The 12,161-nt window shown below is 38.8% G+C and overlaps 2 protein-coding genes across 7 annotated transcripts in view; one reads left to right on the forward strand and one right to left on the reverse strand.

Annotated features, from left to right (window-relative positions):
- Window positions 1-12,161, reverse strand: part of PXT1 (peroxisomal testis enriched protein 1) — a 64,521-nt gene that overhangs the window by 50,306 nt on the left and 2,054 nt on the right. The gene's annotated exons all lie outside the window — the stretch shown is intronic.
- The window catches only part of KCTD20 (potassium channel tetramerization domain containing 20), a 29,298-nt gene that overhangs the window by 11,457 nt on the left and 5,680 nt on the right, over window positions 1-12,161 (forward strand). For 3 of the 6 annotated variants that reach the window (XM_060162719.1, XM_060162722.1, XM_060162721.1), the window contains exons 2-7: window positions 3,219-3,332; window positions 4,159-4,364; window positions 6,921-7,194; window positions 9,581-9,683; window positions 10,048-10,168; window positions 11,244-11,441. In XM_060162719.1, the coding sequence (XP_060018702.1) occupies window positions 4,205-4,364; window positions 6,921-7,194; window positions 9,581-9,683; window positions 10,048-10,168; window positions 11,244-11,441 (856 nt within the window). In that variant the 5' untranslated portion in view covers window positions 3,219-3,332; window positions 4,159-4,204. Of the gene's footprint in view, window positions 1-929; window positions 1,076-3,218; window positions 3,333-4,158; window positions 4,365-6,920; window positions 7,195-9,580; window positions 9,684-10,047; window positions 10,169-11,243; window positions 11,442-12,161 lie in introns of all 6 variants that reach the window. The other 3 variants (XM_060162720.1, XM_060162724.1, XM_060162723.1) reach the window with 3 other exon arrangements.

Consider the following 12,161-nt stretch of genomic DNA (forward strand, 5'->3'; position numbering starts at 1 on the left):
ATGATGGTGTGCATGGGGTTCCCTGAAGTCGTATGGTATGGTGATTCTGATTTCTCCCACCCTTCACTCTAACCTGGTTGCTCTCCCCACAGCCTGCACTCCTTCATATAGTATAAAGCCTGTTCACACTTACTCTCCTGCTTATTATACACCATTCATCCTGTCTAAAATGCTCTTTCCTTTTTTCTCTATCAAAGTTCTACCTATTAACATCTAAGAGTGGAGTATTAAACAGCCATTAAAAAGAATGAGGAAGACTTCTAATCACTCCTATGGAGTGAATTTGAGATACATTGTTAAGTACAAATAGCAAAGTACAGAACTGGATACGGTATTCCATCTTTTGTATAAGAAAAAGAAGAATTAAGAATTTATATGTATATACACACATTATGCTTATTTCTATAAATAGAAACATGAAAGATAAACAAATTAATAAAACTAGTTATCTGTAGGGAATAGATAGGAAAATATTGGAGGGAAAGGGGAAGGGAGAGACACTTCTCTGAGCATTCCTTTTTTGTAACACTTTAACTTTTGAAGAATGTAAATGTTTTACATATTCAAAAATTAAATTTAAAAATAATGAAAAGCTATAATTGAGTGTTTAAAAATGAACCTAAATTACAGGACATACAGAGAAAAAATAAAATAACTTGACGTAGCACACTGACTACATCCCTAGTGGGGTATACTTTAAGGACAAAAAGAATTGACCCCCAAAAGACTTAAACTCAGTAGGTTTATTGTTAGTAATATTAATGTTATAATTTAAAAACTAGTTTATGAACCAAGATTTTCATTGTGAGAGAAAAGATATAGTACTAATATAAAGTAAGTAAAAAAAACCATAATGTTGAATTTGAGTTGAAAATATCAATATAAACTCTTTTTTTTTTCTTTTTTTTAATCCCCAACTTTGCTTCTAGACCATTTCAGGAGACAATGACATCTCAATAGCTATGAAGACACCTAGTGCTCAGATCCTGATTTATAAATGCTTTTGTCCACTAAAAGGAACAAAGGCTCCAGGGAGGAATAGCTGATTCTAGGTCTGGGTCAGAGATGGTAAAAGGTGAGCTTAGACAAATCTTGTACAAAATAAAGTAGAATAGAATAAAAAAAATAAAATTCCTCTCATGCAAATAAAAAATAAAGCTGCTATGAACTTTCATTAAAAAAAGAAAAATCTTGTACAGGAAGTAGCCTCATCAGCCAGCAGAATTGGGGTTAAATGACACAGATGAAGGCTTGAAGGGAACCATATTAGCCATAACTGGGACTATTTATTTATTTATTTTATTTGGTTGTGCTGGGTCTATTTGGTTGTGGCAGGCGGGCTCCTTAGTTGTGGCATGTGGGCTTCTTAGTTTTGGCTCGCAGGCTCCTTAGTTGTGTCATGTGAGTTAGTTGCGGCATGCATGTGGGATCTAGTTCTCTGACCAGGGATCGAACCCAGGCCCCCTGCATTGGGAGCAAAGAGTCTTAACCACTGTGCCACCAGGGAAGTCTCACCTGGGACAATTCGAACCAAAAACAGGACAATTTGAAAAAAAATGATGGTAGTGGATTGTTATAATACATTAGATTAAAACAGATCTTTGAGTTCATAATAATACTTAAAAGGAAGATAAAGGGAGAGTGAAGAAATAGTTCTACTTAACAGAAGAATGCTAGACAATAAATGTAGGAGGAATGATAAAACTAGAAAGTCATCATTTTGTAGTCCCAAATGTAATAATTGATTCAGGGAAGAATCATCAATAGATGTTAAAACCACTGGGTGAAAAGTTATTGGGAGATAGGGTATTAGATCTCTCTTTACAATGGATAGACCTATAGTCACCACTTCAACCACATGATCAAACTTATCTCCTGTAGTGGGATAGCCTGGCATTATGTGCCTCTGATGTGATGGCATTTGGAAGACTCACCTGTCACCTATACATGTACATATTCTTGTTTAAGAAAATTAAATTTGTATCTAATCACATGGAAACAATCAGATGGATGTTAGAACTGACCTAGACTTTAAATTTTAAAAAAATTTTATTTTTATTTTATTTTTTTATTGAAGTATAGTCTATTTACAATATTGTGTTAGTTTCAGGTGTACAGCAAAGTGATTCAATTATGTTTTTTCAGATTATTTTCCATTACAGTTATTATAAGATACTGAATATAGTTCTGTGTTATATAGTGAATCCTTGTTGCTTATCTGTTTTATGTATAGTAGTTTGTATCTGTTAATCCCATACTCCTAATTTATCCTCCCCCCCTTTCCCCTTTGATAGCCTTAAGTTTGTTTTCCATGTCTGTGAGTCTGTCTCTGTTTTGTATATAGGTTCATTTGTATTATTTTTCAAATTCCACATATAAGTGGTATTATAATATTTGTCTTTGGCTTACTTAGTATGATATTCTCTAGGTCTAACCATGTTGCTGCAAATGGCAATATTTCATTCTTTTTTATGGCTGAATAATATTCCATTGTGTGTGTGTGTAGATATCTACTAGTCATCTGTTGATGGGCCCTTGGGTAGTTTCCATGTCTTGGGTATTGTAAATAGTGCTGCTGTAAACATTTGGGTGCATGTATCTTTTTGAATTAGAGTTTTTGTCTTTTCTGAATATATGCCCAGGAGTGGATCATATGGTAGCTCTATTTTTAGCGTGGAACCTCCATACTGCTTTCCATAGTAGCTGCACTAATTTACATTCCTACCAACAGTGTAGGAGGGTTCCCTTTTCGGACCTAGGCTTTTTTAAAAAGTCAATTTCATGTAAAACAAAACAATCCCCCCCAAATTGCGGGGGGTGGTGGTGGTATAGAATATGCAAGATTAAAAAACTCAGAAAAACCAAATGTAAGGAATGAGCCTTGATTGAATTATGGATCCAAAAAAAAAGGTTCTGAAAGAAAATATGAGGCCAGTTGTGTAAATTTGATTATGGGTTATATATTAGTATTATGGAATTGTTCATTTTCTTAGATGTGAAAACAGTACTGTTGTGTTTTTTAAGAGAATGTTCTCAGAATATGCTTGCTAAAGTAACTGGGTGAAGTGTTGTGATGTCTGTAACTTTAAAGTGATTCAGAAAAATGTGTGTGGTGGGACAGCACAGGCTCACACACAAATGAGGCAGATAATCATTGGTAAGTCTGGCGGATATATAAGATTTTACTGATTGTAATGATTTTTTCCATTTTCCTGTAGATTTGAAAAGTTTCAAAATAAAAAGTTGAGGAGAAAATCTTATCTTTACTTCAGAGCCCAGCTCAGATTTTGTCTCATATGAAGACTTCCTTTTCCCAACCATACAATCTAGAGGTGATTTTCTCTAACTTTTATGTTTATCTTAAAACCTGAATGCCACATGAGAGCTACCTGAGAAGTTGACTTTTTTAAAAAATTATAAATTCCCAGACCCCACTGTAAAGACAGGCCCGAGAATCTGGAACCACTGGTTTGAATCACTTATTCTGTATTTATTACATAAATTTACTTATCTTTTTCATATATCCCCACCTAACCAGTCGGAGCTTAGGGCTAACCCTTGAAAATGTTGCTCAATCCTTTGTGTCCCGCAGTGCTGTCACAAAGTGCCATGTGCCTTCCACACAGTAGGTGTTTGGAAAATATATGCTGACTGTATATGTTGACTAATTTGTTGATAATCTGAAGAGACTACCAGAAACTTCTCTATAATTTTGAGAGATTTTAAAAAAAGAAACCTAGCTGATAAAAGTGCTTTTAGTCAGTACAAAAGGTCCATTAGAAAACTGTACAGTTTTTAGTTCTAAAACTACAGGTTTGGTTTACAGAAATAACATGTTTGTTATCAGCAAATGTTTGGAATTAAGAGTTAACAGTGGTGGGCTTCCCTGGTGGCGCAGTGGTTGAGAGTCCGCCTGCCGATGCAGGGGACACGGGTTCGTGCCCCGGTCTGGGAAGATCCCACATGCCGCGGAGCAGCTGGGCCCGTGAGCCATGGCCAGTGAGGCTGCGTGTCCGGAGCCTGTGCTCCACAACGGGAGAGCCCACAACAGTGAGGGGCCCGCGTACTGCAAAAAAAAAAAAAAAAAAAAAATGAGAGCTGTCTGTCAGTCCTCTAGTTAGGAGAGAGTTCTAAATCATGCATATTCCTGTCTTCCAGGATTTCTCCCTGATCAAGCAGACAGTTCAGGATACACAGTCCAAGGATGAATGTTCACCGTGGCACTGAGAGCGACAGGTTACTGTGGCAGGAGGCCAGCTGCCTGATGGATGAAGCCTCAGCTGCAGCCCAAGAAAGAGAAGCAAATAGCCCGGCTTCTTCTGGTCTTCAAAATCTTACTTATCCTCTAGGTCCCAGGAATGATGGTACGATGATTAGATCTTGACTTAATGTGGAGGGCTTTCTGACACCTCAGCACCTATTCTGCCCAGAAGGCATAAATGTTCTTAATAAATAAAATATCCAGTTAATTAGCTTCGCTTATATACCACAGTTATATAAATCTATCACAAAAAACCTCCACTTATTTAATCAGTTTAGTACATCTAACTTGGTAATGGTATAAGAAAAATAGTCTCAGGCTTGGAGTCAGAAGACAGATTCACATTCTAGCTCTGCTGCTTATCAGCTGTAACCATGGATGAGATCCTTAATCTTTCTGAGCCCTGCTTTCTTAATCTAGAAAACAAGGTTGTTAATAATTCTTCTTACCTCACAAGGCTAGAAGACTGTTGAGTTAATGGATGTGAAGGCTCTTGGTAAATTGTCAGGTTCTTTTTAACTTTTATGGAAAACAATAGCAACAATAATAATAGCAATTACCATTTATTGAGCACTCACTGTGCTAGAAACTTTACTGTTTTTAGATCAAGGGTGGCAAACTGTGGTCAAATCTGAACCACTGCCTGTTTTTGTAAATAAAATTTTGAAACACAGCCATCGTGCCCATTTGTTTACATACTGTCTGTATGGCTGCTTTCCTGCTATAGTGGCAGAGACTGTGACCCACAAAGCTCAAAATATTTACTTTTTAGCCCTTCACAGAAAGCTTGCTGATCCCTGCTTAGATTAATCCTGTTACAGATGAGGAAACTGAAGCTTCAAAAGCTTAGGCATAACTTGCTCAGGTTCACACTGCCAGGAGGTAGGGGACTGGGTGGGATTTAAACCTGTCTTTCCGGCCAGCGTTCGCTGTTATTTTATATATATCAACGGACAAAAAAGCAGAGTGTGACTGCCACCCTAGAGTGCCCCATTACGGAGAATTTATGCAATGAGTCTCTTTTCCTACTCACCCATTTAAGCAGGGTGGAATCTGAGGCATCCTTCAGGAATCAACCCAGTTTAATTGCGTCATAGCTGGGGGAAAATCAAGTGCTCTAAAGAGCTGAATAAGTTAGGTGCCTACTTTCATTTTTAAGAATAGCACTTCGAGTGTTGAAAGCCTGTCTTGGTGATTAAAGCGTTTCTTGCTACAAGCTTGCCCATGGATTGTGTGGAAACTTAGCTCTTTGTAAGTTGAAAATTTATCAGAAGCTCTAGGATATGATCCCTAAACAGGATTTTGGTCTAGATTTTGGTTTCCTTTTCTCTAGAAGCAAATGGGGAAAAAATTGAGTGTACTCTAGCTAACAATGAATTATTGTATACAAACTTAAAATACATGAAGGACGGGAGTGAGACATTAAGTTGTATCTATAACATTTTATTTCTTTCCAATGTAGGAAAATGTTAGCTAGCCAAATCTAGGTGATGTATACATATTGTATTAACTCTGCTTTGGTATATTTGAAATTTTTCATTAAATAAAAAAACATTTTAATATTTCAGGAGAACTCCCTATTTAAAAGAATCTTCTAAAAAAAAAGTACAGCTATATAATAAAAGCAGCAAACATCAATTAAAAAAAAGAATCTTCTGGTAATCCTTTTGAAAATACTTTCCCCTGATTCTCTTCTATATACATCCAGATTTCATATATTTAGTTTTGAGCCTGTTTACATGATGTGGTATTAATACATTTTTAAGTGCTCTCACATACTTTATTTCAGTTGATAGTCAAACCAATCCTGTGAGGTAGGTGGAGTGAACATTATTTTCATTTTACAGATGATGAATCAGGTTTAGAAAAATCAAATAAATTACTTAAAGAAAATGGCTCTTTGGTGATACTAGGACAAAAACTCAGGTTCCATGAATGAATTCTAATCCAAGACCATCTGCACTGGAACTTTTCTGTTGAGAGCAAGACCTGCCTGTTCAAAAAACGGTGTTGGTAATGTTAGGATTCTCCTATGTGTAGTGAAAATGCATTTTTCAGTGAATTTCAGTGACAATTAGAGACTATCACTATCCTTTCTGGAAAATAACATTTAGAAACGTTTTTTAAGAATGTGGAAAACAAATAGTTTTGGCTAACAGAGTTATCAAGTTCCTTAAATAAAACACAGGAAATATGAGTGTTATTTAGAGATAGAAGTGAAAGCGGAAATAAAAAAGTGATGCCTCTGTGAAACAAGACTAGGGAAGTTTAAGCAGTATGGCAGAGGATTGCTTGTTTTCCACAGAAATGCTTCTCTAGTGTTTAATTATTTTTAACCATGTGTGTAGTTTACTTTAAAATTGTTTAATCGTTCTATTTTAAAGTGTAGCCATTACTGCCTTGATTCTCTCCTCCCCAGCACACACACACACACACACACACAGAAGAAAAAGTTCAGGGGGATCCAGTATGAGTCTCTAGTTTGTGTTTTTTCTTTACGTGTTTTAGGCAAGAGTTTTTGCGTAAGGATACTTAAAGTTTGGGTTTTTTTGTTTGTGTAATGGTTTTTGTTCTTGTTTTCTTTAAAGAGGACAAGGTTTATTTTTCCCCAGGGCTTTTTGCTGTCAAGTTATTTTGGTTTGTTTGTATGATCTTTTAGACCTTCCAGTTGACTCTGCCTCTCAGCCAGCAAATCTTCAGTTCCCTCACATGATGCCACTTCCTGAAGACATCAAAGGCTCTTGCTTCCAAAGTGGGAATAAACGGAACCATGAACCCTTCATCGCTCCAGAACGATTTGGAAACAGCACTGTGGGCTTTGTCAGTAACGTTCATTCTCAGGCACCAGAGAAAGTGACACTTCTCGTAGATGGCACACGTTTTGTTGTCAATCCACAAATTTTCACTGCTCATCCGGATACCATGTTGGGAAGGTAATTGATAATAATTTCCTTCCACATTCACTCTGTCCTCTGTGAATAGAAATACTTGCTATTTGCCTTGCATTAGATTTGAGCATAAAAACATTTCATTGCTTATTTTTCTACCTTCATACTTTTGCGAGACAGAGGACATAAAAACCTTATATGTGTTGGTGATTTTGGGGGGTGGGTACTTTCATTTACAAAGCCAGTATAGTGAAATAAGCCCCCCTACAAAAGGGAGTGCAAAAGGTCCAAATGGTGTCAATTTCTAATGCCTCCACTACTATTCAAGTTTTCTGAAACTGGATCCTTGTATCTGGCTGTTTTGTTTGATGATTGCTCTCTTTATTCTTCGTGTTCCTTCGTCTGTGTTGCTTCATTCAGACTATAGTCTTACCCTCCCCTCACCATCTCCTGCCTCCAGCTTTTTAGGGTTAGAGTTTAGGAATGGAAGGAGTCTACTGATGAGGAGCGCTGTCCAGGAAGTACTTTTAGAGCCTGGGCTGGGAGTTAGGAGATCTCTTTCTGGCCAACTGTAGACCTTAACATGAAGAGCAGATTGGGGTAAGAGTAAAATAATTTGAGTGTATACACACACAAACATTTGGCTTTTGAGGATTTCATCTAGTACTTGAAAGTGGATCTAACCTCACTCTGACTTTGAACTAATTTGAACTGAATTAGAAATCAGAATGGACCACACTAACTTGCTGAATTTTAGGTTAAGTGGAATCTAGCTGTTCAAATATGTGTGTACTTAAACATATACATACAATTTCATGATGAACCATTTTTAACCAGAGCCAAACGTATATATTTCTTAAACATCTGAATTAAGATAGAACATTAAAACATTTTCTAAATTGGCCCTATATCAGACTTGACTTCATGTCCTCAGTCTTGGTATCGCCACCATTTCCCCCCAGGCCCTTCCAGAAAGGCATTCCTCAGGGTAGGCTGTCTGTCTGAAGTAGGTTGCCTCCAAAAGTGGCGCTCAAGAAAAGAAAAGCAAGCATTTTCTGGGTAATAGACCCCTTTATCTACATGGTTCATCAGCTGAGTCAGCCGAGGTCATGAATTCTGAGTTTCTTAGGTTTGTTCTGTCCTGTGGCTACGTAGAGTATTCATAAGCCTAGCCAGTGAGCTTACAGATGTGGGCCACTGGTCACAAGGGGGACAAACTAAGAAGCTGAGAATGGATTAATGCAGATCCGTGCCACTACTGGATGAATGACTCTAAGGGGGGATTATATTTATGGCATGTTACTATTTTGATTCATAGCTGTCTCAGCTACACTTCAACCGGAACATTCCAGAAAAATGTCAGCATCCTTTGAAGACTACTGTTATCTAAATGGATTTCTTACGTATGGTATAGTGATTTGGAAAGCATGTGAGTCTTTTTCAGACCTTGGAAAACAGCCAGTTCAGGGTGCAGGATAACAGTTTCGAACAGTTGGACAGCAGGGCTTCCCAACAGGTTAAGGAAGGAAAAGGCAGTGAGTCCCCAGTGGGCCAGCTGGAGGTACCAGCACCTGCCTGTCCTGGCTTCTCCTTCCACAGCTCCTACACAGATGTACAGCAGGAGTAGTAGAAGTCATGGGGTCAGTTTTACTGGAGGGGATCTGAGAGAGAGAGGAAGGATGGGAAAAGATGAATATAAAAGCAAGACTTCCTCCCTGTGCCCTCATGAGCTCTGAATTCATGCCCAGAGCAGGCCTGCCTCTCTGAAATATGTCAAATTGCTGATGATCCTAATACCTACCCTCCTTTTCTACTTGACCTGAAATTCCCGTCATTAGTTACTCCTTGGATTGAAGAACGGCATTTTCCCCAGAGTTACGCCATTAAAATCGACCAGGAAAGGGAAAGCAGTAACATCTGCACCTACTAATACAGATTCATCTATCAGATTAGATATTGAAAAGCAAAACTCAAATATCAAGGATGGTGTGCTGGATAGGTACATGCTGATGGGTGAGGAGGAGGAGACGCTGTCTTCCTGAGCTGCCGGTGCGTGGGCAGGTTCCTGGGCACTGCGGAGGGCGTGAGAGGCGACTGTCACACCTTCTAGACACTTTCCAAGGGCCACCTCTGCAGGTGCTGTTCTACTTTCTTTGCTGTCGCAGAAGCTCGCTACGGTGGACTGTGAGGGCTTGCTGCTTTGTTCCTCTTGCACTCAAACACTGAAAGCAATTGCTGCCCTCTTTTCCTATCTGAAGGGAGTTTCCTAAGACTTGAGTGTGTCGTATAGGGGTTGAGTCCTAGTGCTGTGTTTTTAACTTACACTGAAAGAGTGGAATGGAGTCTTCCAGAATGAGGTGAAGAAGGGAGAAGTCTCATCTGTGAAGAATCCTGCTGCAGCGGGTAACATTGTTGCCTGGGTATTTTTCAGGATGTTTGGACCAGGAAGAGAGTACAACTTCACACGGCCCAATGAGAAGGGCGAGTATGAGATTGCTGAAGGAATCAGTGCAACTGTATTTCGAACGGTGCTGGTGTGTAGTGGCCTTCTTGTTACATCATCTTCCCTGGGGGCGTGCATGGTCAGAAGCCTTGAGAGTTCCATCAGACTGTGTTCTGACTTTAGGGTTTCTCATTTCTAGTTATTGCCTTTCCCACTTTATTTTCTGTTTCTATAATTCTTAAGTCCTTCTTGCTTGTGTGAGCTCAGTCAGGTATCAAGTTGTGATTAAACATGTCAAGATGGCCAGGAGCCACTTTGCTATCTAATGAATCACCAACTTGGTGATAGTTCTAGTAACCCACCACTTTAATAGAACCAGGAATGAGTAGGGGGTTGAAGAGGGAATTTTTCATGTTGTTCTTTGCCTACATTTCTTCTTCCTAATTTATTTATAGGATTATTACAAAACTGGTATCATCAATTGTCCTGATGGCATCTCTATCCCAGACCTTAGAGATACGTGCGATTATCTCTGCATTAACTTTGACTTCAACACTATCCGATGTCAAGATCTGAGTAAGTGCAGGAGAAGCTGCCAGCTGCGTTTGAGCAGCTGAACTTTGAGTGTGCTTGGAATTGACATTTTTTATTACTAAACAGAAAGCGTTTCAAGTGTGGGTTGAAAATCATCTGTAGAGGCAGAGACGTGGTATTAACCATTCCCTGTCTTGTTTCAAAGCTCTGTGAGAAGTGGAGTAAACAAGAGAACATGTAGTGGGTTCTAAGTCTAGCTTGACCCCGTGAGTCACCAAGCTAATTGCTTCCCCTCTTGGGACCTTGGTGTCCCAACTCTTTAACAAATAAGGATACTGATCCTCAGATATGAGGGAAGGTTCACTAATAAAGTCACACAACATAAATCGGCTGGGTTCTTCTTACAGTTTATCATTATTATTAACTTAGTGTTTAAGTGCTTTATATATGTAAACTTGCATAAGTTTCACAATTAACCCGTGAAAGATCGGTGATAATCTCACTTACCAAATGAGAAGATGGAGAAATTAGCTTGTTCAAAGCTCTAAACATTAAAGCTGGGATTAGAACTGATTGTCTGAATATAAACTCCATGCACTTATCATTACCTAGGCTTCCTGAAATGATTTTAAAATTCTTTGAAGTTCATGGTACATTTTCCTGCATATTCCATGAAGTTTTCTAGATGTGTGGTGTCTCTACTGAGTCTAGTACACACTTAGAGCAAGTCCCTTGGTGTCGCCAAACTTGATTATCATTCCTCTTCTGTGGTACTCTATGAAGTTGCAGTCCAGAGCATCTTCAGAAGAGGTACTATAAAGAGTCATCCCCAAATGATGGTTCTGTCTCTTGTAGAATTAATGTTTATGTTCTGACATTGCATGTCAAGAAAACCACAGTTGATCAGAATGCTCAGGGTTTATTAAACAGGAGGAGATTGGTAGAACGTGAAAAGTATCTAACATAATAGCCTTGGAGTAGGAGACATACCCTGCCTTTAAATGGGCCACTTCTCTGGACCTTATCAATGATAACAGCTGTTACCTCGTAGTCTCTTCACTCCAGTAATTACCTGCATTTGAACAGAGAGGATGTTCACTTGCCTTTTGTCTCCCAGGTGCTTTACTGCATGAACTGTCTAACGATGGTGCTCACAAGCAGTTTGATCACTACCTCGAAGAGCTGATCCTGCCCATCATGGTGGGCTGTGCCAAGAAAGGGGAGCGAGAATGCCACATCGTCGTGCTGACGGACGAGGATTCTGTGGACTGGGACGAAGACCACCCCCCACCCATGGGGGAGGAGTATTCCCAAAGTAGGAGCCCCTTGCATGATGTACTTGTTTCCAGCAAGAAATATGCTGCCCAGAGTGGCAGCTAAATCCTAGAACCAGTGTGACTGTCGCTGTTGAGCTGGTGATGAGCACACTCACCTGGATGAGGGTCTTCCCTGCTGGGGAGCACAGGGAACATCGTTATACTTCCCATGCCTACCGCTGGTGTCTGGTACTGTGTCAGTACTGCGGCAGCACTTTAAGTGGTGGTGTCATTCTTCTCTCCATTTGTTTCACTTTAAATCCTTTTGATTGGTAGTAATTCAAAATTCAGAAAATACAAAAGGAAAAGTCTTATTCCCACCCCGCCTCATCTACCCAGTTTTCCTCCTCAGTTTCTTTTATATTCTTTCAGATTTATTCAGTGCACATACGTAAGCAATTGCATGTTCTTTTCCTAAATGATACCATATTTTAGAGACTGTTCTATATCATATCTTACATTAAAAGCTTCCACAATCTTTTTTATGGCTGAATAGTATTCCATTGAATGATTGTGCTATAATTGATTTAACCAGCCCTTTTGATGACCATTTAAGCTATAAATTATAAATAATGCTGCAGTGAATATCTTTTTAAACAAAGTCTTTCACACATGTATATCTCTACAGAATAATATTCCTAGAAATGAAATTTCTGTATCAAAAGCTTTGTGCTTTTATGATTTTGATAAAATTTGCCAAATTCTCTTTCATAAAGGTT

The sequence above is a fragment of the Lagenorhynchus albirostris genome, chromosome 10, assembly GCF_949774975.1.
Source record: "Lagenorhynchus albirostris chromosome 10, mLagAlb1.1, whole genome shotgun sequence".
Taxonomy (NCBI): domain Eukaryota; kingdom Metazoa; phylum Chordata; class Mammalia; order Artiodactyla; family Delphinidae; genus Lagenorhynchus; species Lagenorhynchus albirostris.